Source organism: Orycteropus afer, unplaced genomic scaffold (assembly GCF_000298275.1).
Source record: "Orycteropus afer afer isolate SDZICR_OR568_19922 unplaced genomic scaffold, OryAfe1.0 scaffold00001, whole genome shotgun sequence".
In the NCBI taxonomy this organism is placed as follows: Eukaryota; Metazoa; Chordata; class Mammalia; order Tubulidentata; family Orycteropodidae; genus Orycteropus; species Orycteropus afer.
The window spans coordinates 6,694,153-6,719,296 of NW_006921588.1; the positions used below are offsets into that span (position 1 = coordinate 6,694,153).

At 34.6% G+C, this 25,144-nt stretch overlaps 1 protein-coding gene across 1 annotated transcript in view; it reads right to left on the reverse strand.

Moving 5' to 3' along the window:
* The window catches only part of COL3A1 (collagen type III alpha 1 chain), a 52,411-nt gene extending 27,635 nt beyond the window's left edge, over positions 1 to 24,776 (reverse strand). The window contains exons 1-18 of the mRNA XM_007950334.2: positions 24,692 to 24,776; positions 13,553 to 13,755; positions 11,598 to 11,648; positions 11,039 to 11,152; positions 8,916 to 8,993; positions 7,087 to 7,140; positions 6,566 to 6,619; positions 5,749 to 5,802; positions 5,041 to 5,094; positions 4,825 to 4,878; positions 4,102 to 4,155; positions 3,658 to 3,702; positions 3,491 to 3,544; positions 2,811 to 2,855; positions 1,822 to 1,875; positions 1,098 to 1,196; positions 520 to 564; positions 264 to 362 (exon numbers count right to left, since the gene is read on the reverse strand). Of these exons, the coding sequence (XP_007948525.1) occupies positions 264 to 362; positions 520 to 564; positions 1,098 to 1,196; positions 1,822 to 1,875; positions 2,811 to 2,855; positions 3,491 to 3,544; positions 3,658 to 3,702; positions 4,102 to 4,155; positions 4,825 to 4,878; positions 5,041 to 5,094; positions 5,749 to 5,802; positions 6,566 to 6,619; positions 7,087 to 7,140; positions 8,916 to 8,993; positions 11,039 to 11,152; positions 11,598 to 11,648; positions 13,553 to 13,755; positions 24,692 to 24,776 (1,296 nt within the window). The remainder of the gene's footprint in view (positions 1 to 263; positions 363 to 519; positions 565 to 1,097; positions 1,197 to 1,821; positions 1,876 to 2,810; positions 2,856 to 3,490; positions 3,545 to 3,657; positions 3,703 to 4,101; positions 4,156 to 4,824; positions 4,879 to 5,040; positions 5,095 to 5,748; positions 5,803 to 6,565; positions 6,620 to 7,086; positions 7,141 to 8,915; positions 8,994 to 11,038; positions 11,153 to 11,597; positions 11,649 to 13,552; positions 13,756 to 24,691) is intronic.
* Between the last annotated feature and the right edge of the window lie 368 nt (positions 24,777 to 25,144).

Below are 25,144 nucleotides of genomic sequence, written 5' to 3' on the forward strand. Positions count from 1 at the left end.
TGTTGTTGTTGTTATGTGCCGTCGAGTCGGACCCGACTCATAGCGACCCCTCCTTGGGTTTCCGAGGCACTATCACTAAGGAAGTAGATTTCTCCATCTTCCTTCCGAGGAGTGGCTGGTGACTAGTAACACATTTCAGGTATAAAAGCTTAATGAAATCAATGTATATTCAACAAAACGGAGCAAAATCATTACGATCTCTATTTTTGTTGTGGAAATTAAGCCATAGATTTGAGGCAACAAAGAGAAAATAGGCTACTTACTGCAGCACCTCGAAGTCCAGGAATGCCATTAGTACCAGCTGGTCCTGGAGGACCTCGAGCTCCCATCAACCCTGGAGCTCCAGGAATGCCAGCAGGACCCTAGAAACAATCATGTAACACTAATATTAGACTAAGACAAACTTGAACTTGCTTTTCTGAATATCTAAGTTAAACATCACAAATCTATCACTAGGCAAAATGGGACGAAGCCAGGAATGTGTGTGTGGATGAGGGTGAGGTGTGGGAGGCGGCTTACCATTTCACCTTTACCACCAGGACTACCGTTACTCCCAGCAGGACCCTAGAGAAAAAAAGAGCATATAAAAAATAATGTGACTAATGCATATGTATTTGAAGCTGTTTATATGTTGGTAAAAGAAATTTCCTGATGAACATGATGCTTTATAGAGAATAGGAGATTTCTCCAACTATAGAATATCACCTAAAAATACAGGCAAAGAGAGTTAGCATTATCTGAATAAATTAGGGATAGTATGCACTTGGTCAAAGCTATTAAATAATAAATTAATAGGAGATAATTTTGGTCTTGTTCCTTCCCTTAATTATTATGACAGGTAGTTAGTTCAGGGCATATTCTCCAAAGTGTCAGCTAACTCATCCATCTTCTGCTTTACTGTGTTACATAAGCATGCAATTCATAAATTCCAGAAGAGTGTAACCATCAACAATCAATGTTTATCTCAGCTAGTAGAAAGCAGAAAGCACTAATCAAAAATTTTTTAAGAAGGCAATTTTAAAAGACAGCAACATTGAAACATATGCTTCCATATGTGTAGAACTACTCCTTTCTCAAGGGACATATTTGCTACTCACAGGAGGACCTGGAGCACCAGCATGTCCCTGAGGTCCAGGTTCTCCTCTTAGTCCAGGGGAGCCATTTGAACCAGGAGACCCTGCAGGTCCAACTTCACCCTAAGGGATAAAACCTTCAGAAGTCAGTTTCTCTTACCACTTCAGATCACTGAGCCAGTTTACTCTTCAGTCTTGTTTAAACCTGTCTCCCAAAGGCTGAAGTAGTATATATGCTGTAGCTGACGTGAAAAATCACTAATCATCAAGGCAGAGAAAAATGGCAAATATGTGCATGACTGCGCTGTCTCTACTATCCCAGAAAGAAGAAGAAAAACACAGAGTTAACAGTAGAAGTGCTATCAGGAGAGGTGAATCAAGAAAAGGGCTTTAAAACCCTGTATAGATTAAAGATATCCTTTTGACTGGTAACAAAAATCATTTTCAAGAAGCAAGTCAATACTCTTCTATTGTCTCCAAGATATATTTTAGATTCTTCTGTAAACCACTCCTCAAAAAAAAAAAAAAAATGATGTTGAATTGAATTTGACTCATAGTCACCCTAGAGGACAGAGTACAACTGCCTCGTAGGGCTTCCCAGGCTGTAATCTTTACAGAAGCAGACTGCCACATCTTTCTCGTGAGGAACAGCTGGTGGTTTCAACCCCCTGACCTTTTGGTTAGCAACCAACTGCTTTAAGCATTGTACCACCAGGACTCCTATTCTTTGGTGAAAATACATATTTACCTTAGCACCAGGGGAACCAGGGAAACCCGCAGTTCCTGGAGGACCGGGGGGGCCCTAAAAAAATTAAAACAAGGTTAAGAGCTCATAATCAAGTACATTAAAGCTCTGTTGTTGTTGTTGTTATGTGCTGTCGAGTCAAACCTGACTCATAGCGACCCCTCCTTGGGTTTCCGAGGCAGTATCACTACAGAAGTAGGATTGCCCAACCTTCCTTCTGAGGAGTGGCTGGTGGGTTTGAACCGCCAGCCCTCTGGTTAGCAGGCAAGTGTCTTATCCACTATGCTACCAGAGCTCCCACATTAAAGCTAGTACTACTAATTAATAGTAAACAAACCCATGCAAAATACAGAAAATTTTTATGCAGATGAATTATGCAGAATACTCAATCCCTTAGTCCATTCTGAATCATAGCAACCCTAAAAGACAAAGTAGAACTGCCTCATACGATATCTCATCTCTTGGAAGCATACTGCCACACACTGCCATCTTTCTCCCATAGGAAAGTATTCATTATTCATGGATGAATATTGTTAGGAGAAATAATGTGCGAAAAAAAAAGTGAAATGCAAAGTTAGAAAAGTTAATTTTCCTTGATTTTTGTCATTAATTCTGTAACTTTGTACAGGTTACTTAGTCCTGAGTATTTGTGCTCTTATTTATAAAATAAAGGTAAAATTAGCATTTTTTTCCAGGAATGGTTTAATTGTAATATCCAATAACATTGGATATTAGCATTGTAAGTACCAAACAGATATTAATAATTGGTCAAGTACTTTAAGGAGTATCAAAGTTAGATTTTGTTTATGGGTTCAGTATCAATTGCAATCAGGTTTTTATTGGCAATGTTGAGTGTTGGTTTTACAATAACATTTATATGTATATATATATTTAAAGATAGTCAATATAGAAGCCAAAATGAATGCATATTCTATAGCACTTAATCTCTCATTACCCTGGAGCAAAGAAGAGTTAGATAAAAAGTTACTTACTGGTAGACCATCACTACCTCGAGCACCATCATTGCCTCGAGCTCCCTAAAAAGAGAAATTCGTCTCAAATATCTTAATTCTGAAAGGCTAACCCCAATGCCATCGAGTAGAACCCGACTCATAACGACCCCTCCTTGGGTTTCCGAGAAGATCTCACTATGGAAGTAGATTGCCCAACCTTCCTTCCAAGGAGAGGCTGGTGTGTTTGAACCTCCAGCCTTCTGGTTAGCAGTCAAATGCCTTAGGCACTATGCCACCAGCGCTCCCTCTGAAAGTCTAGTCACAAATAAAATTTTGACAAAAATTCTCAATTAAGTTGCTATTTCCTGAAGGGTATTTTGAATCTGCTTACTAATTATAGATTTGAGTCAAATTGCTAAAATGCTGATTTAGACAGCAATACTATAATACAGGAGGATTAAATTCTGTGTTTTAAAAATTGGAATGTAAATACATGCCTCTAATAATACATGCAAAGTTAAAATTAGAACAACAAAAAAAGATACTTTATAAAACACTTATTCTTCTTCCCATAATTATGATCAAAATTTTATGAAGCTGACTTTTTATGATTTTATAGAAATATTTTCCTGCAGACTTTCACAACCTGGAAATCTGACTGGGATTCTTATATCTGTCTCTTTAGGTTGCAGTTAGACAATGTTGGTGATGATACCTACCGCAGCTCCAGGAAGCCCAGGTCGTCCCCTTTCACCAGAAGCCCCTCTTGGACCCTACAGTGTAAATTAAAAGTATAGTTTTATCTTAAAGTCTTCAAGAACTGTTGATTTGTGAGGAGGGAAGTTTATAATAAAACCGAAAATTATATGATAATAGGTGTAATTACCATTGGTCCAGGAGCTCCATTTTCACCAGGAAGACCATTTTCACCCTAGAGATATAAAATATGGTATTTTATGTAATAAAAAGAGATTTTTTATAAGTTTTTATTGCAACATATTATAAAGAAACTCTTACAGAAATTAAGAAGAAGGTACATTTTAACAAATCTAATTTGTGTTAGTACTTCATGTCTCAGAAATCTTAATTTCTACCTTTTGAAAACTTGACTAAATGAAAGTGATCATTGCTATTCAATAATATCTAATCTGAACACTTCAAGTTAACTTTCATGTAAGGTGTAATAGAATATCTCAGTAATTATTACTCATCTTCTAAAGGCAAAACTCAGATAAATTTAAGAAAAAACTAAACTGTAAAATATGAATATTAAACATAGGTATAAAATTTATAAATTAACTAATTGTGAGATTATTTTATTATGGTTTACCTTTAATCCAGGAGCACCTGTGTCACCTTTTTCTCCATTTCGTCCATCAAATCCCTATGAAATACATAAAAATGGTTAAAAAAAAAAAAAAAACTGTTAATGATCTACAATGTAACTCATTTTTACTACATAGCAAACATTTCAACACTGATTTAAATAATTTAAAATGGTTTTAAAGGCCTATAAGACATTTATTTCATAGCAAAAATATGTGAACTAACCAGGAAGTATGTTGTTGTGTTGTTGGTTAGTCTAATTAAGAAGTTGCCTTAACTATAGAGTACAAATAGCAGCTTCAGAAGTCTTATTTCTATCAAGTTGTTAGATTTTAGCTCAGTTGTTGGAGTCTACTTAATGTTTTAGCACAGTATAAATTTGCTAGATTCAATGAATAACATAGAGTTGTCAATAATTTTTTTTTCATTTGTTCCAATAATGGGTAAGAAAATTAAATTATACATTCCCAATGATTTCCATGCACCTCCATACAAAATTAGCTGAATAAGCTTGCATAGAATAGCCAGTTGGTTTTGTAAACATAAAGCTGCTAGACTTATTTTTCTATGGAAATATTGTACAGCTATTCAAAGATTAACATGAGCTACAGTGTTGTTAAGAGCAGAAAATTCGTAGTCAGAATCAATCATTTTGGAGACACACAGAATTCCCTAGTAAAGACAGTCAAGTGAGACAGGTTATAAACAACTTAGAAACTCCACTTACTCTGTGTCCTTTCATACCAGGGAATCCAGGCATGCCAGCAGGACCTTTGATACCCTAAAAATAATTAAGAGAAAAAATATGGATCAGCTTTCAAATATAATTACAATCTAGTAGTAAAGTGTTTTCTCCTTTTAAATTTAATTTAGTTATAGAATAATTTTCAAACTAAAATAATTGTGATTGTTCCAACTTATTTATTGAATGCTGAAGACTTACTGGAGGTCCAGGCAGTCCTCTCTCTCCAGTTCGTCCAGGTCTTCCTGATTCTCCCTAGGTGGAGAAATAAAGGATTTATATGTGTTTGTGTATGAGAAAATACATTACAGACAATTAGGGAACTAATTACTTTTCATATTTCTCACCAATACTTCATCAAAATAATTGGACTAAAGGTACAATTCTTAGATTACTTTCTTAGAAAAAATGAAGACTTCTTCCATCTTGATATAAACTTACGAAAACATAATGCAGGTCTCTCCTCACTGACATATTATGATCATCCCTCAACCCAGTGAGAAGAATTTACCATTGGAAATTAAATGAGAAAGATACAGTGGCATAATATTAAAGATCTTTGTAAGTTTTAAAGTTCATAAAGTACTGATATTGCTCTCACTTATAAGAGGAAGTGAGAAGAAAATTATTTCTGTTCCAGTTAAGTGATATATCCTTAACTGACCCGGTCTTGTTGAGAACGTCAAGAAGCATATGTCCGAGTTCTATTTGTCTAGAATTCAATAAATGGTATATCTAGCTATGCAAATATTGTACAAATATTCAAAGATTAATATGAGCTAAAATGTTAAGACATCAACAGTTTTCTAAATAAGGTTTTCCCTTGAAGATTCTGCCAAATAGTACATGCTACTTAGAATATTCCGAGTTGAACTTTGCTGTATCTATAGTCAATCCTTAAAAACTTACATCTTTTCCAGCAGGACCAGCTGGACCTATAGCACCAGGAGGTCCTGGAGGGCCCTGTAAATTAGGAAATAATTAATATGCAACCAAAAAAAAAAAGCAAATACATTTGTAATTTTTCTGCTACATCAATTTATTATTTTATTTTATGTGTATTCTTGGAGGGAATCTTCTTTTAGAAAATACTTTCAGTGTGGTTCATTATGAAATTGATACTTACTGAGTTAGTATTATACTTGTACCATATATAACATTTACTGTTTATTAAATTTATTTCAATAGAAATAAAAGCATTATGTATCTATGTTTTATATGTGTGTATATTTATAAATCCAAATGTACTAAGGACATATGTGTTTCTAAATATTTTGAAATATCAAATTAAACTAATTCCACCTTACTTGCCTGCTTGCGCAGTGTGTCCTTCTGGAGGACTCTATTAGATTACACTTACTTCTAAAATAAAAATTAAGTTTAAGAAACGATATATCATAAAATGAAATATAAGGATGAACTGAATACCACGAAGAAAATGACATCTATATTTAATAGAGAAATGATCTATAGCAGCACTGGGACTGTTCTGACATCTAATGAGCCAGGGAATTAAATAGTGAATGTCTCGAAGATGTCTAAACTATTTAAAGAACTCAAAAGATCTTGGAAACTAGTTCAACTACTATGAAAATGCTATTTATTATTTTAAAATTGAGTCATAAATTTAATCTACACTTCATAGGGATTTATATGTTTTAGAAATTGAAGATAGTTTATATGTGGAATTTGTAACTTACTAAGTAGAGATTGAATTATTACTTACTGAAGGACCAGCTTGTCCGGGTTCACCAGGGGGACCTTGGTATCCTGGAGAACCCTAAAGGATTGAATCATATGTAAATATTTTGAAAGCAACATAATTTTTTATGAATCATTTATACCTTGAAGACAATAAGAAATCAGTTTTTGTGAGTCTAAGAAGCTGATTCCAGTTTATAAAGATTGACCTATTTTCTTTCCAGGTAAGAATACAGTTAATTTGTTCCACTTCATTATGTAGCACTACATTGTAAATGAACTGTTTTGAACTTGAAGCAATATAACATGCACTTGAACATGTGGTTTAATATTACCAAGGTTTGAATTGTTAATAGTTGTTAGTGTAAAGGTGTTACAAATAGAATTTCAGCATCTTTAAAGGAACAATCCATTTCTGGGTAAGGATATATCTACTTATTTGAGACTATGCATGCTGGGAATGAAAAAAATTAAAGCAGGACTTTATATTAATTTGATTTGTACAATATGCATGAAGACAAAAGTCCAGCTAAGGGCTATACTTACAGGGGCACCAGGATGGCCAGATGTACCGGGGGGACCAGGAGGGCCTGGGGGACCCTGGAATGTAAATGTGAATGATAAATACAAAACAAATGCATATGAAATATACTTTATTCATTCATCAAAGAGATAACTTTGTAAGAATAATATTGACGTCTTTAAAATAAGGATAACTAAGCTCACTACTGAGTAACTATTCTTGAATATGATTAATTTTGTGAGTTCTACAAAGTAGCTCTCAGTAAGAAACTATCACTCTAAATTAAATTCCCACTGATTCAGTAAAAATTACTCATAACATTATAAAATATTGACATGAATCTCCTATAAAGGGGACTTCAAAATATGAAAACATCAATATGAAGTGCTATGAAGATCCCTGCAATATTAGGATGATACTAGCACTGGTGAAGAACAAATTTTTCACCTGGCAGTCCAACTCTATGTGAAAAAATGTTTGTCTGCTTACTATAAGTCCCCAAATCCAAATTTCTAAAATAATGTAAATCAATCAAAAATGTATATTAACATAGATCTCACAGAGGTATGTAAGCTTGATGATTTCATAAATAGAGTAGAGTTACCTAATAACTATTTGATTTATTATTGTTCATAAATACAGATTAAAGTAGAAAACTTTCAGTAGTATGGTATTGCTGTTTTTAAACACTGATATTAAATTTATAAGACAATTTGTAATGGAATATTCCCTTGTGATCCTTTTTTTGGATGTCAAAAAGTAATAGTCCTATTTAGTTTTTTTTTGTTTGTTTTTAAAAAAGTATAGCTGATTGAAAAAAAAAGATTCATAATGAGGATGCAGTTGTGTTAAACCCCACATTTGCCTAAATAATGAACATTTTCCTCCTGAGTTTGAAAGATATTAAAAACAAAACAACAGCAACATAAAAACCATAGCCCCCAAAACTGTAGAATTGCAGTTTTCCAATTTAATTTACACCAATTCTAAGGGGCTTTCTTTAACTGGTCATTTCAATCTGTTGGCTCAAGTTTTGTCCCAACAGTTTTGAAAATCACAAATAAGAGGCACATTGATCTGGAGAGTAATCCTCCATAATCAGAGAATCCAGCGTCATGCCCATGCTTGCATTTGCACCTGCATACACTGTTGCATAGAGTGAAATTTTCATCTTCCCCATCAGCACTCTTCCCCAGAGGCTGTGGCATAATAAGGGTCATTTACATGGGATACTGTGTTTCCTGTAAATGTCCCCACATTACAATGCTTTTTGACATTTTCTTCTTTAGTCCATTTACATTGAAGGAAACCCTTCAGATGCAATGTGAATATCTGCCATTAAAGGCAGATGAATTTAAAAACTGAGCAAATTCTGGAAATATTTGTGTTTGATTTGAAGATCTAAGGTGAAACAGATTGTTATACTACCTATCCATCATTTGAATGGGCATCTAGAAAGTAGCATTTAAGACATGAAAAGACATCAAAAAAGGGTTCTGAGCAACTCATTTGAAAAGAAGGAAAAGTGAGAACAGAAAATAAAACGTAGTTAAAAATAAGGACTACATAGGAGTGTGAGACAAACATGAAGGCCTGTGAGGCCCCAGTATAGGTAGTTGGTTGTATAAAGAAGGAAAGAGTGGCAAAACTTATGAAAGGAAAGGTGGTGAGGAAAGAATGAGTTCAGATAAAAGAAGGAACAAAAAATGCCACCATTTCCTTGTCCAACTTTTGTAGGCTACTTTGTACGATTTCATAACAATACTGTATTCCTAAAAGAACAACTGTCCAAGATTTAACAAACTTGAAGGCTAGTTAATGCTCTAAAATGTTAAGGAAGATTTGTACATACAGCTGGCCCAGGATATCCTCCCAGCGCTCCTGCTCCACCAGCCTTGACGTCATATGAATCAAACTGGGGGGAATAGTTCTGTACCAAAGAGACCAACAGATATGTGTTAGTAGGTAGATCATAGTCCTTTTCCAAAGTATTTAGAAGGACATCATCTACTATTCACTGATAGCTTCTGGATGCCAGAAGATGTTATACATATTGGGTGTGGAATGCATTATTTATCTTGCTTGTTCTGTTTCTTTGTAGCTTTAGATATTAGATATCCTACAGAATGCAAGTCTTTCAACTAACTTAAACCAAAAACCAAACCGACTGCCATGGATTCATCTCCAACTCATAGCAATCCCCATCGGGTTTCCAAGGTGTTACATCTTTACAGAAGTAGATTGCCCCGCCTTTCAACTAACTCTGTTGTTAGGTGCCCTCCAGTCGACCCAACTCATTGCAACCCCTCCTTGGATTTCCGAGGCAGTATCACTATGGAAGTAGATTGTCCCATCTTCCTCCAGAGAAGTGGCTGCCTTAGGCACTATGCTAAAAGAGCTCCCAACTAACTCTATGTAGTGTTAATTCTAAATATTACTGTTACTCAAACTACTATTTCTAAGCAATACCTTTAACATTGAAAACAGAGGATCATAAACTGAGCTTGAAAGAGCTTTGAGACTTTATAATTCAAATTTCTATTTTGAATGCAAATATGGAGAAGTTAAGTTTCCTAAATGGTTACTGACACAAGTAAAATATATGTCTTTTGGCTTCTGAGTGATATGATTCACTCAAAAATAAAAATCTCCATAAGAAATAAGCACAAAAATAATAGAAAGTCTGAATGCTTATTGGATTTCTTTGGAACTTGTTTTATTTTCAGTTCTCAGTGTAGAGATGGGATTTATTTATCAGGATAAGAATAAGTTAGAGGATATGCTTCACTTCTTGCTGAATGGATTTTTGGAAAGTATTTTTTAAAACTCATCAAGATTTGTGTGCATGTGTTTTCTAATTTATCTTAACTCCATGCAGCACAAATTTACTTTTATTTATCTTTCTTTCTTTGTATTTGTTTTACAAACAGAATGTTAGTTTCCATGTTACTCAGAAAGAGCACGATGTGCACTGAAATTTGAAGTCAACAAAGAGCATCCACATTTTTTCATCTGCATCTTGCCCAAACTTTCAGAGACTTTATGATTGGAGTTGGAAAGGGAATAGGGGAGAGCTACAGCAATTTATAAATTCTGTAGGTTGTTTCTTTTGGGAGTTGAAGGTTCATTTCTAAAACATAGTACATGCATCATATGTGCTCTGCAACTCAGGGGAATAATGCAATTATGAGGAAAAGTGAGTATTTATAAAGCACTTAGTGTCTGGCGTATAGAAGCACTAAATAATAATTGTTAAAACATGAAATCAGAGAACACATGTAGAACAATTGTGAGATGTAATATAGTTTAAAGAAAATAAGATAAACTAAGTAGTTTCATCACCCACTGGGTCAATTCCCCCTCAGAACAAACCCACAGGGTTTTCAAAGTTCTGGCAGCTAATGCCTGAGGCATTTGGTCGCTAACAAAAGGCTAATGGTTCAAACCCACCAGGCACTCCTGGAAAGGAAGATTGGGCAATCTACTTTCTGGAAAGGAAGATTGAGCAATCTACTTCTGTAGAGATACTTTCTCAGAAACCCAAGGAGGGGTCTCTATGAGTGGGAAACTACTCCACAACGAGGTTTTGTTTTTTTTTTTTTTTTTTCATTCCTTCCATAAGGAAGCACATTGACTCCTTTTTCTCCCATGCCTGGTGGGTTTGAACCAGCAACCATTTTGCTAGCAGCCTGATGCCTTAACCACAACACCACCAGAGGTCCTTTTAAAAAAATACACAACAAACAAAAACCCAAAAACCCACTGCCATCAAATTGATTTAGATTCAGCAAAGCCTACTGTGTTTCCAAGGCTGTAAATCATTATGGAAGCAGATTGCTTCATCTTCCTCCCATGGACGAGCTGGTGGGTGGGTTTGAACATCAACCCTGTGGTTGGCAGCCAAATTCCTTACCCACTATGCCACACTCCTTAGCTAGTTTTAAAGGGAATGGCTATTTCAGTTCTGTAAATTACCTGACCACCAGGAGCACATGATTGACAGACGCCAGGGGCGCCAGGGGCACCCGGGGAACCTGGTTGTCCAGGAATACCAGGGTCACCATTTCTCCCAGGAATACCAGGAGGGCCCTTAAAAAAAAAAAAAAAAAAAATCAAAGATAAGAGAGTGAGAAGTCCTAGTAATTCAGAATCATTATCACATTATAGCTTCTCTACTTGGTAAGAGGAGCAATCAGTATAAGTTATATATTTTCTTGGGAGTAAATACACTTTCATCCAATTCATTTGAATAATTTTAGTGTAATTTGTTCTTTTCAGTATGGACTTATATTTTATTTTCCACACTGATAATGAAGATAAAGAAATTGTATATAGTTTGGGAAATTTGAATCTTTACGTGTACAATTATGGACTCTGTTTTTCATTTTATGCCTTTATTTAAATATCTTAGCAAATGTATCAATCCTGAAAGTTCAGATCTGGGAAGGATATGACAAGAAACAAAAAAAAAGAAATCAAACTACTGGAATGATAATGAACATGCATTTCATTTCAATAAATAATTTTGACTTACTGGATCTCCTTTGGGGCCTTGAACTCCGTGACCATCAGTAGGGCGAGTAGGCTAATAAACGGAAAAGATAAATATTAAATAAGACATAGGAACAACTTTCCCAAGGAGTTTGTCCCAAATTGCATGTTTATTTCTTAATCCAAATCACATTTAATCCCTACTTTTAAAATTGGAACATTCACCTTTTACTTGTAATCTCAATGTGATTGTTTGACAACCATGACTTTCATTTTCTCTCTGACTGCTAATAACTTGAAGAATGCATGTTTATATAGAAAGAAATACATTCTTAAGCATGAAGAAGTAAACTATTCTTGTTCCTTACATACTAAATCACTTGATTACACTGCATGATCTTCTACATTGCCCATATTTTTGTTGTATGTGTGAATCTATCTCTTAAACCCATCAGACTTCTCACAGGAGAGGTTTATGTTGATCAAGAGCTAGGCATGTTGTTTTCGTTCTCGTTCTAATAAGTGAGATAATAAGCAAAACTGGGTTACTGCCCATATCTCTATCTACCCTGTATGTAAATTGGTAGCTCAGATACACTTTCCCTTTTAACATTTTAGGAACCTAAACGCAGTTAGGTACAAATGATTGTTGTATATTTTCTGTTCATGTTCATTGTTTTAACAGAGCTGAGGTTGTACTTCAAATAGGTGTTTTATGTCTAACTTGCTCTTGTTAATTTTCTAATTGAGCATAAACCAAAGGAAATATATTATTTGCATTATTTTTTCCTAAGTAGTTTGGTTCTGTAGAATATTTAAGAAACACTAGAAGCCTTTATGGAGCTCTGGTAGCATAGTGGCTAAGTCACTTGACTGCTAACCAGAAGGCTGGCGGTTCAAACCCACCAGCCACTCCTCGGAAGGAAGGTTGGGCAATCCAACTTCCGTAGTGATACTGCCTCGGAAACCCAAGGAGGGGTCGCTATGAGTCAGGGCTGACTCGACGGCACATAACAACAACAACAACAAGAAGCCTTTAGGCAATAATGTTTGTAATAGTGATATCACTGGAGGTAATCTGAGCCAGAACTATTTTCCTCAATGTACTTGGACAATTCATTAAGAAATAAAGTATCACACTCAGCAAATTTTTGCTCCAAAAGATGTTAGTCCAAAGATATTGGAAAATGTATTATAGCTCAAAAACATGTGGTAAATGAAGGTGATGATTAATTTTATTATGAAGACAGATACTAGCAATAGATGACTCTGAGAGCCTATTCAATTATTGATTAATAAATAAGACAAAATGATAAAAGAATGAGCCAAAATATGATTTAGGAACTTGTGATGGTTAAGTTTGTGTGTCACCTTGGCTGGGTCTGATTGAGTGGCTGGGCAGCTGGATGTAGTACTCCCCAGGATGAGACTGGTAATCAGCTCCATGGTGGAATATACTGTGAGCAGATGTGTAGTTGCCTTAGGGATGTGGTCTGCTTCCAGTATAGAAGGAGAAGCCTTGGGGAACAGTCTCCAGCTTATGGCACCTTGAACCCTGCATGTAGCCATGTCATTGTTCAGCAGTCTGCCATGCTCTGCTGACCTTGGGACTTTCAATGGACCTAAGTTAATGGCTTGCTGTGTGGTTTGGTAACATTGGGATTGTGCCGTTTTATTTGTCAACCTTGGGCTTGTTAGCCTCAGCAGCTAGTAGTTGCCTGAGTGAAGAGATGCCTCTAGATTCAGTGGGGCAGGAGCAACAGGCAGAGCTGAAGCCCAAGGTTGAGGGGCTTTCACATAACCCCTAGAACTTGGCACTTTGAACGCGGCCTTCTGGCCTCCCAAACTGTAAGAGAATAAACTCCTGTTTGTAAAGGCCATCCTATTTGTGGTATATTTCCTGTAACAATGGCACTAGGTAACCAGCATAGAGCTATTCATGTGAATATACGAATCTTACAGATTTGAATTTCTTTTCTTTTTTTTAATAAAACTCACAGCTGTTGGAGGCTGTGGGCAAACTGCGCAACATTCTCCAAATGGGATCTCTGGGCTTGGACAGTCTAATTCTTGTTCATCACATATTATGTCATCGCAGAGAACAGCTCCTGAGTCACAGACGCATATTTGGCATGGTTCTGGCTTCCAGATGTCTCTATCTGCATAAACCTGACCAAGATGGGAGCATCCTCCGTCAACGACTGGAAAAAAGTTAGATGCCATCATGTTAGGTTTTACTGAAATATAATTGTTATTATGCTACCATGACTATGTTCAATAGCTATCTAAGAATAAAACCCTTTCAAACTTGAAAATTAATGGATCCTTTTTGGAAGTTTCCCAGTACTAAAAATGCATGCACAAATACATATCTGTTAATTCTGGAATAACAGATAAAACATTCCAGTAGGAATATTCACTTAAAGAGTAAAGAAAACTCTTTCTTAGAGGTTCAATGGCATATCTTTGGATCTCATTTTGTTTCAAGTAGAAAGTGTCAATTTTCATTTTATTTATAGGCTTTTCTAAAGAATTACCTTTGTCTTTTAGAATTTATCATATTTCTTGGAAAACTTAAGAGATTTAGAGCTATCACTTACGAAATTTCAGCACCATAATTAGTTGTGTAATTAGGCTTTGACCACACACAAATCATATTTTAAAGCTTAATAGTTTAAAGCAGGGATATTTTGAAATAAATAATTTCTTCTTTCTTCCAGTGAACTAATTTGTGAATATGCCCTTATAAACATGCTTACATTTTGAAAAAAAAATCAACAAATCAAATTTTTACAATTATATTTTATCCCTACACAATTTTCTAAGTAGTAAAAGAATGCTAAAAATTCTGAATCTGTTTATTAAATACATCAATAGCAGCCTACCATAGTAAATTTCCTCTAAGGCCAATGGGTATTTTAATTTTCTGTTTAATAAGAATTTAACACCCATGAACATTACACAAGTACTTTATATTTATTAATTATATAGTTGAAATGAAGCTAGACAATTGCTATTCTTTGTTTTAACAGTAGATGGAATCATTAAACAAAAAGAAAAGAGTTTGTCACTAACTGAAGGGTTTCTGGATTTTATTAACCTAATTGAGAAATTCAGGGAAAACAAAGCTACTCTTGGCAGCGTAAAAATTCTTTCCAGATTTTCCTGGGAAAAGTTTAACAAAGCTTATTGTATGTATTGAATGTCAGTGCTAGCTCTGTTGTGCATTATTAGTAGGTCAACATGATATGGCCTAATACATTATACATCTCATATTGATGTAAAGTTTCCAAACCATAAAAAAAAAAAGAGTCTTTCTTCTTTTAAGTAAACAAATATCAGCAAGGAATAAGTACAAATGATAGGGGAAAATATGAATCATTATCATGCATATTTGTGGCTTAAAATGGTTGAAAATTTGCTTCAACCAAGATTCTAGACTTGCTTCCTAATTATATGTTAGGTACTGAAATTTCAGCAGCTATTAACAGTGAATCAGCTTAGGTTTTGCCAACATAAAACCTGGTCTCAATTCTTAAGGCATTAGCTGTGGATTGTGGTTAAATGCAACTTTAGTTCTTAAAGATTACTTGTGATAGCTTGCCAGTAATTGAATAAATAAATAATGTTTCTAAACATCTGCAAAAATGTTTGCTAACAATAAATAGTGCACTGGTCAGGACTTTCGTATTTTTGTGAGACAGTGAAGTTTTATTTTCTCAAAGCCAAGACCTTTGAAATGTCTGCTGAAGGAGGCCTGCTTAGGAGGAAGCAAGCTATTTAACCACTCCACTTTGCACTGCCTTGTAGTCAAAAGGCCTTTGGGTGGGTTCTCAGATTTTTCCATCTGGATATTATACACAGTTGTGAAGATTGCCTTTTTAAGTTCCTGTTTCCATCCTCTCTCAATGACTTAGCTTTATGTATAAATACTTTGGTTTAAAAGGTAAGTGGGTTTAGTAAAATTCATCAAAAAAAAAAAAAAAAAAAAAATTCTGAACCTATTGACTCTACAAGGAGCTCTGGTAGCATAGTGGCTAAGACACTTGCCTGCTAACCAGACGGCTGGCGGTTCAAACCCACCAGCCACTCCTCGGAAGGAAGGTTGGGCAATCCTACTTCCGTAGTGATACTGCCTCGGAAACCCAAGGAGGGGTCGCTATGAGTCGGGGCCGACTCGATGGCACATAACAACAACAACAACATTGACTCTACAGAGAACCAAAATAGGCCTGCTTCACTAATTCCAGTTCTGTGGGCAGATACAACTTTAATGACCTTTTGCAACACCCTTAATTGATTCAGGAAGTTTGAAACTCCGTTCATACTCCATGTCACAGTTTTCCAATGTGATTTGTAGCTAATAAAAGAGAGCAAGATCTTCTTATTGCAATTTAAGTAGGCTAGAAAGAATCTGTTTATTTAATGAAGCTATTCTAGTTCCTCCTCCATGTTTGGAACAGATAAATTAGAACAATGGAAAGAGCTATAGTCTAAACTTTTGAAAGAGCATTCCTTTATAGTTAGTGAACACAAAACACGAATGCCAAGATGCTTACTTCAGTGCAAATGAAGTACCTATTTGAATGGAGCTATGGAAGATATGTTTAAGAGAAGAACAAATGCTTTCTTTCATATTATTATGAACAGTGATAATCTCAGAGGGACTAGGCAATAAACTGATTCGTTCTCCAAGAAGAATTGAAATCTTATATTAAAAAAACTACATCCATTGGTTTGTAGGAAGGGTCTGGAAGTTTAAATAAGATGGAAGATTGTTTAGTAGTCATTGATTTTTGTTGTGATCCCCCCTTCTTAACATTAATCTTCTTAAAAATTTCTCTTAATAAACTTTATGTGAAATGTTCTTGCAGATTATCTTTAGATCAAGATATTCCCATGGCAGGAGCTCTGGTAGTGTAGTGCCCAAGGCATTTGACTGCTAACCAGAAGGCTGGCGGTTCAAACCCTTGGAAGGAAGATCGGGTAATCTACTTCCGTAGAGATACCGCCTCGGAAACTCAAGGAGGGGTCGCTATGAGTTTAATCAACTTCAGGGCAGCTTTTTTTTTTTTTTAATGCTGATGGCATCTTAGAGATAAATGAGGGTAGCAGTTAAAGCTAGATTCAAGCATCTCATTTTCTAAATACCTGCTGTTGCTATGCTCCTGTTTTGCCTTGAAATGAACGCAAGCCATCTATTTTCTGTGCATTCCTCCTCCTGTGCTTACACCGCATGATGTGTAGTCACTATCGCTAGATGCACGGCATTTTCCACTTGCTCTGAAAACCATTAATGATCAGAGCACAATATGGGCTTATAAAGAGTTGCCCAAGAATTTATTAGAATTAGGTTAAACCCAATGCTATATAAATTAAAATTATTTTTTAACCTGCTGTTTTCAAGTTTTATTAGATATCATAAAGAATTTATTTTTTAAAACACAGAGACATCCTTAAAGGTTGAGTTATTTAGTGCACTTCTTTCTTTTGTATAAGGTTCTTGTATTCTTAGGGTTATTTATTTATGTAAATTCTCACTTGATGATGACAGCTAACAGGGTGGTTATATGCATGATTTGTTTTACATTACAAAGTAAAAGTCTTACAATTCTAAGTCAAAGAAGAAAGTTGGATTGTTTGGAAAATAAGAGTATTGCAGTATGCTTAATGGCATCACTGATTTCACATACATTTTGAAAGGAATTTGGCTCTTCTGAAGATCAGTTCCTATAGAAACTTGTGTCTGAAATCAGACATTTCTTTCTCTGTTGCTCTACTTCAGGTACCTTTGTTGAAGAAACAAAGAACTTTGTGTAGTTTCTTCTAACTTATTGGTCTGTGCATGACAAAATATGACAATGTGCTCTGCTGGAAATTGAACCTCCTACCTAGATTTCTCATGGTTCAGTTTTAGTACTATGCCCTAGTTATATGTGGGAAAACTATGGCAGAGTGAAAAAAAAAAAAAATATATTTTCAAGAGGAAGAAAATGCTCTAATCCTTTGCAGCATTTGGAAATGGAGTAAAAATTGGGATTCAGAAATAATATCTTCTTCTTTTCTTAGCTGTTTGGGTTGTACAGTAGTTTAGATGTACATGAGTTTAAAATAATTATTACACAAATGCTAAATAAAAGGCAAATAGTCTCATTTTTATTACTGAACAAAGTAATAGATTTTTTAATGACTTCTTTTATGTTGTTGTGTAAACTAAATTTCCTTTTTCTATTTTGTAAGAAATTTTAATACCACTTCTCATGTCATTCCTTATTACAAAACTCAATTTTGAAATCATTTTTTACTCAAACAATGAAGTAGACTAAATCATTTCTTTGCTGGGCTCTAAATTGCAAAACGAAATGAAGCTAGCACATGACATAAGCCACTCTTACTTTCTTTAATTTCCTAGTTCTCTCCTTTAGACTTCAGAGAAAAATAAAACCAAGAAACATAATCTTATAATTTTAGATGTGTTTAAAGTAATCTTTTTGTTGTCTTTGTTTACAGTCTTCAAATGCTAATTTATATTTACTTTTTAGACTTTTATTGTTGTGACTAAGAATAAATCAGATTACACTTGTCTTGGAATCATTTTTGCAGTAAAAATAATATTCTCTAAAGTATTCAATTAAATTTTTTAAATTTTTAATTTACTTTCTGTGACTTTTTTTTTTTTTTTTCTCTTCTTTGTAGGGAAAGGTGCTCTTTAATCTGAAATTCTAAAACTAACAGATAAAGGGAATTATCATAACATTATTTTCCCATTACACTGGAAAGTTGAATATTTTATAAGTGTGGGTGTATAGAGTTCACATAGTTTCCAACTGAAATGTTTAACTTTTAAATGATTTAATGCTTGGCAAACGTTTTTATTAAGTATGTTTTTACATATGGGTGGGAATACCTTAAAATATGTTAGATGTATTAACAAAAAAGCCTCAGAAGGAAATATCTGTAGGCCTAGATAAATAAACCTTTTTAATTTTAAAGTGCTATTTACAAAAATAAGGTAGAGTCGGCTTATTTGTTCCCAAGTTTCCCCCCCAACACACAAAAAAAACCTAAAAAAACTATGAATCATCATTTCTAGATGTTTCTGTTTTATTTATATGATTTTTATATCTCCAATGAAAATTTTCTATTTGGTGATTAATATTTTATCCTGCCAAAAATAAAAATAGAGAATTAGAAAATTAAAAGATCTCTATACCCAATAATCAACCATTGTATATGTAATGCCACTTAATTATGCCAAAGTATAAGAACACTGAAGAAAATATATGTTAGCTGTCTGGGTAGAGTTGAAAAATATTCTTAAATTTTACAACTTACCTTCTTTATCACTAAATCACAGTTGTTGGTGATGTTGTTGTCAGTCTCCATTGAGTCAATTGGAACTCATGGTGACTTCCTATATAAGGACTTTAACTACTTTTTTATAATAATTTTGTTTACCACTATTATAAAATTAATACTATGCAATATATAGTACGTTATATCTCTATATAATATAAAAATTACAGTACTTCCAGTGTTGTAGGCATTGACCTCAGTACATTATACATCTATCTTTTTTAATCCTCCTAATGACCAAAAGAGGTAAGTTTTGTCATAAATCTAATTTTACAAATGAGAGATCTCAGACACCAAGAGGGTAAGTATTTTTCTTGAGGTTACATGGTAAGCAGGAAAGCTAAGATTTGAACGTAGGAAGACTGGCTCTGGATTTGATAATCTTAACCACTATATTTTATTCCCTTTCTGCTCTGCCAAAGGCTGTGTAGAACTTAAGAGGCCAACTTCAAAGCTCTGTTGCAATATGGTTTATAAATCCTGCAAGGTTAGAATCAGAGTCTAGAAAGGTAGATTTTGAGGAAATAACATTTTTCTGCAACATGTATTCTTTATCTGGTCTCAAAACAGGAAGACAGCATCTGGAGTTGAGTTCTATTGTTTATTTTTTCCTGACCTTATGAAAAAGAGTTATATCTGCAAGACCTCCCTGACAACAACCAGACCACCAACATGATTAAAGTGTGGTTCAGAAGCCAGCACACATTTTACTGTATTCAAAGAAAATAGGGTTCTAACAAGAACAACAAACACAGAAAACAAAAACTCAAAAAGCAGATAGGCTTCTGTATCCAATACAAATGTTAGGATGACTCATCAAAAGAAAATTGATTTTCAGAACATGTAACTACTAAATGCTTCATACCAATGAACTAACTTCATTAGAAGTTTTCCTTCTAAGTTTGGACATTATAAACATGCAACGGAAATCCAAAGGAATGTTATGTTTCTCTGATTTCAGTTAACTTTAGAGGTGCATTCATGTTTGACAGCCTTCATCCCAAACAGGACAGAAAACAAAGTTTAGAATTATAAATGTCGTACTGAAGTAGAAGTTTCTCAATGTAAGTTTTCAAAACAAATTTAACTTTCAATATTTTCTGCATCCTTTATTTTTGATTTTGACATCTTTTGGACATTTTAACTTTTGCCCCTCTTCTTTGAACTTCTCATTTGCTTCATTCAAATTACATTTTAAAGGCAGTTCTTGACCTTGGTCATGGAAAATGCCAGGGTTTTATTAGTTAATCAGAAAGGAATTCACTTCTGCTGTGTTTTCATTAAGCACAGACAGACATTCTGGTGGTTAATGTAACTCCCCAAGCTGCAGTTAACAAATGATTTGTGTAAGAAAACTATCTCATTTTTTCCGTTGTCATCTTGACAAGAAACATGCAAAGTTTTTTCCCTTTGAAAACTTTGAATCTTTTTTAAACTGTAGAATCTTAATCTTTCATTTATTTATTTGAGTGTGGAAAATAATGGGACTGAGCTTTTCATCCAGGGAAATATGTTTTACAAGAAGCAGTCCACTGAGATGTTTCCAGAAACTCATGGTAGACCTGGAAACTTCACAAATGTTCCTCATGTCCAGCTAGGAAACATCTTTCATCTTCAAAGCTTAAGCAATCCATTTTAATCACTTCAAGGTGGTGACACCATTTGATGTTACAAAATAAAAGAACTGGGCTACATAAATCTTTCGAACTTTGCACAAAAAAGTCGTCCTGGATGGAAACTATGGAGTTTCAGTAGATGACACCCTTCTCTCTGAGTGACAGCTCATTGCTGGCAGAAGACCATGTGGAGCAGTGGTCTTTCTGAGGATCTATCCTTTAGAGTCATCTAAACTCCTGGCAAACTCACAGACAATGATTTTTTTCTTTTTCTTTTAATAAGACATGAGCCCGGGAATCTGAACGAACAAGAAGGCATGTAATTACAGTCTTTCCTCCTTTCCCAGACTTGTTCCAGTGGTTTTGCTCTCTTCGTTTTTACAACTAAGATGTCTAAGTCCAGAATTTAATCAGAATATCTATTTACTTATTTGAATTTACTTCATCTGATATAAAATACTTTCAAGGTGCCAAGAAAAAACAAGGTATCATGAATGAAAAACACAACATTTGCATCAACAATACTTTATTTACTTACAATTTATATAATCACAGAGCTGAGGATGATATCTGGCTAACCCATAAGCTTCTGAATCTCTTTTTGTAAAATAGGATTTACCAATTCAAAGGTGAATACCCTTTTTATCACCTTTGTAAATGTATTATTAGCTCATTTATGTTCGAGGGCAATATGTAATTTCTCAATATCTCCTTTTAATAAAAAGTAGTTGCAGAACTAAGAAAATTCGGAGATCATGAATTTAATATGTTTTGTGTTCTCTAGTTACCTAGGGTTTAACAAAATTTAGGTTCTAGTTTTAACTCAAGCACTGATTGCACGTTAGGTGATTGGCACTGTCATATCTGAGCTATGATGTTTTCTCTCCTCTTAAAAGTATGATTATTTCTAACAATTGTATGCTACATTTTTTTCTGATAGCTCATATGTTTCATTGTAGGGGAAACACAATCAGAAAACCTGAATGTTATATGATTGGTTACCAAGTCTCTGTTCAAGCATAATGGAAAATAAACTCTCATTACGAGGCATTTTATTTCTGAGTCCATTTACAGTTTTGTAATTCCCACACAAGTAAAAACCCACAGTTTATTTCAATGGGATCAAAAGTGTAGCTCTAATATTAGAACATATTTAATTAAAATAAATATCTGCTTTTTGCTGTTATGAAGCAGTATTATATAGTAATATTTATCTGATAAGCAATGAGTAAAATACTTACATTAAATAAAGACTATAGTAAAGACTTAAAATACTAAAAAAAAATCATATGTAGAGTGGTAAAAGCTGCTATAACATTTAAGCATTTTCAAAAAATCTTTGATATAGTTGCCATTGTGTATGTGAGTGAGTGTGTATGCAAGAAAACATTATGCCAATAACATACTAGTTTCTAGTATAGTAGGAAAATAGCATTTAATACTAAAATCCACACATGAATATTTTAAAACTTCACTCACTCCAGTTGTGCAACATTAATACTGGTATTGGAAAAAGGTAATTGATTGTCAGCCACTAGATGGCAATACTTTATGCTCAAAATTTAGTGTGTTTTATAAACTGCCAAACCAAACTACAGGAAATATAAAATAGAGTGTGTTTCTCCACTGGTGGAATAAAAGACATAAATGAAATAGAACTTTTACAAATTTGTAAAAAGGCCAAACTTCTTTGGACATGTTTTATGCCCCAGAAAACTCTGTGAGTAGAAGTTAGTATGCATTCCCCACTTGCCATTGAGTCTCTGACTCAAAACAACCACCATTGGGTTTCCAAGGCTGTAAACCTTTCCTGAAGTAGATTGCCTCATCTTCCTTCAGCAGAGGAGCTGGGGGATTTGAACCAAAAACCTCCTGGACTAGTAGTCAAATACCTTACCCACTCTACCACCAGAGCTCCCTTGGAGCCATGTTATTTATATCTATGGTAGTAGGGCAAAGTCAAGAATCCTAGAGCCCGGAATTCTTATGTTCCCACTGTTCTCAATGTGCTGTATATTTAATTATCTCCTGTAACGTCCCCAATACTTATTTACCAACAGAATTTTCTTGTAAAAGCCTTTAGGGAAAATATGATGTACTATCCAAAACAATTGAACTGTTTTGTTTCCACAACAGAAAAAAAAAAAAAACGCTGAATTTTTATGTTAGGAACACATACAAGCATCAATGAAATTCTATAGATAATTATTATTTTGTGCATCTAGAGAGAAGGGGGATTTATGTAATGTAGAGATAATGTAGGTATCAAATTTTTCTTTTTATCCTCTCTAAAGTTAGTTTAGGAGCTCTGGTGGCATAGTGCCTAAGGCATTTGACTGCTAACCAGAAGGCTGGTGGTGCAAACCCACCAGCCACTTCTCAGAAGGAAGACTGGGCAATTTACTTTCTTAGAGACACCGCCTCAGAAACCCAAAGAATCATCATGCTTATACTGTAAGGCATTAGGCAACTACAGATATTTGGATCAGAAAACCAAATATTTGTAATCTTTTCAACAAGTGGAAACACTGTGATTTCTGCTCAAGAAATTAGGAGATTTTAATAGCTCAAAGAAATGTAAAAGTCTTGATTATGGTGGCAGATGGTCATCATTTGGTATCCTAACCAAAAACTGGGCATTGTAACATTTTCTTGGAGGACAGGATAGAGAAGGAACGGGTAGAGGTATTAAGAGAGGAAGGAGGGTTGACTATTCTAGGAAAAGGAAGTGGGAGGAGGCAAAAGGAATAAGACAGGAGATGGAAGCACATAGAGGATAAAGGAAGGACTGATGGGGAAAGAAGAGAGAGGATGGAGATGAGGAAAAACGAGCTTGCCCAGGAAGGGGGTGGGGTAGCGAGTGAAGGAAGGAAAAGGAGGAGGTTTTCCAAAGGAGCCAAAGGGGTGGAGAGTTGAGAAGGAGGGGAAAGAAGGGGGAGAGGAGGAATAAGAGAGGAATGGAAGGAAACAAGGAATGAGAATTTTTTTTTTTTTCTTTTATGGCCATAGGCGGAACATGACTCTGAAGAAATAACATTGGATACCTCCCACCTCAGCACATATCACCTGTGAGGGTACCACAGATAACTGATACTGCAAAAAAAGAAATCTTATTCTCATGCATAATGCTTGCAAAAACTATAGGTCTGAAAATATAGATATTTTCAATTATATACAAATAGAAAATGAGATGGCGTGGTGGGTAATGATTTAACTATCTTTAAGTTTCGCATTTAATTGTTTATTTATATGAAGGATTTTACATCAACTTGCCCAGTAGTTTCATGGCTACAAGGAACATGAATTAAGAGAAATGATTGCACAGAATGAGACAAAAGAGCTTGGGGAAAATTGGAACATGAAAGCCATCACATGCACTTATCAGAAAACACTTCAACTTTTCAAAGTCAAACAAAAGAAATAGGCTTACTTTGTTTTCAGAAAAGTAAAAACATTCCTGTTAAAATATATATTAGTAAAAGTATACTCTTCATTAATGCAAGTGCAGTTAAATTGTAGAACATGCAGAAAATACTAACAATATGCTATTAGAAAATATGCATTAGTCAACCATGTGAGGGTTAGAAACAAATAAAAACAAGAATGATCAAACATTTTTCATAGTTTGAATATATTTAAAGGAGCTGACATATATCTTATTGACACTGTACAGAAATATATACCATGATTCTAATAATGCATTTTCCTTTAGATAACTTTTTTAAAGCATGCTCTTTTTAAAGCACATTATCTTATTGGGAAAACCATGTTCAATATTATAGCCTCACAAAGGATGAAACATATGAAGGAGAACATGAAAGTATTACAAGAGACCAATAACTTCCAGACTGCCTAGGGAAGCATTCCAAGATATTAACAATCCAGGAAGGGAGTTTTTAAAAAGCCGTATTAAAAGTTTCCAATGCCTTTAACATGAAAACAAGTCAGTACAAGAACATTTTTTCTTAAACACCCAGATAATTTTTAAACACACAAATGATAATATTCTTTTTAAACAACTGTAAAAGCACCATCATGATCCGTTCAACGTTGCACAAGTGAATTCTAATAGAGTTTATCATCATGTAGGAGACTAATTTCCCCCTTGGTGAGGAAAAGTAAAGACAAAAGCCTCCTAAGTTTCTTGAAATCAGTACCTACTCACCTTCTTGGGTCTGTTGTGCCAAAATAATAGTGGGATGAAGCAGAGCAAGAAGTAGCCAGGTCCCCTTTTGCACAAAGCTCATCATGTCTAAAGATCAGACATGAGACTCTTTGTGCAAAAAGGAGAAAAGAAAAGTATTCAAAGTAGCACCATCAGTTGTTCCCTGCCCTTCAGCACCGGGCCCGTCATAAAACTCAGCCACTGAGATTGCTTTGCTTTGGCCTTAAATAGGAAAAAGTTTGGCTTCTCTCACTTTCCAGCCCCTTTCTGAAATATGAGAGCAGCACCCATCCCCTTAGCAGTAAAAGAAATGATTAATATTTCTTTTTCCCTTATAGAAGATACAACCCACAAAGCAAGAAAAACAGCACATCTGGAGCTTATGTGTGTCTGCTGATGTATAAGTTTGTTACATATTTTAGTCTTTCATATGTGTGTGTATCACTTATGAAC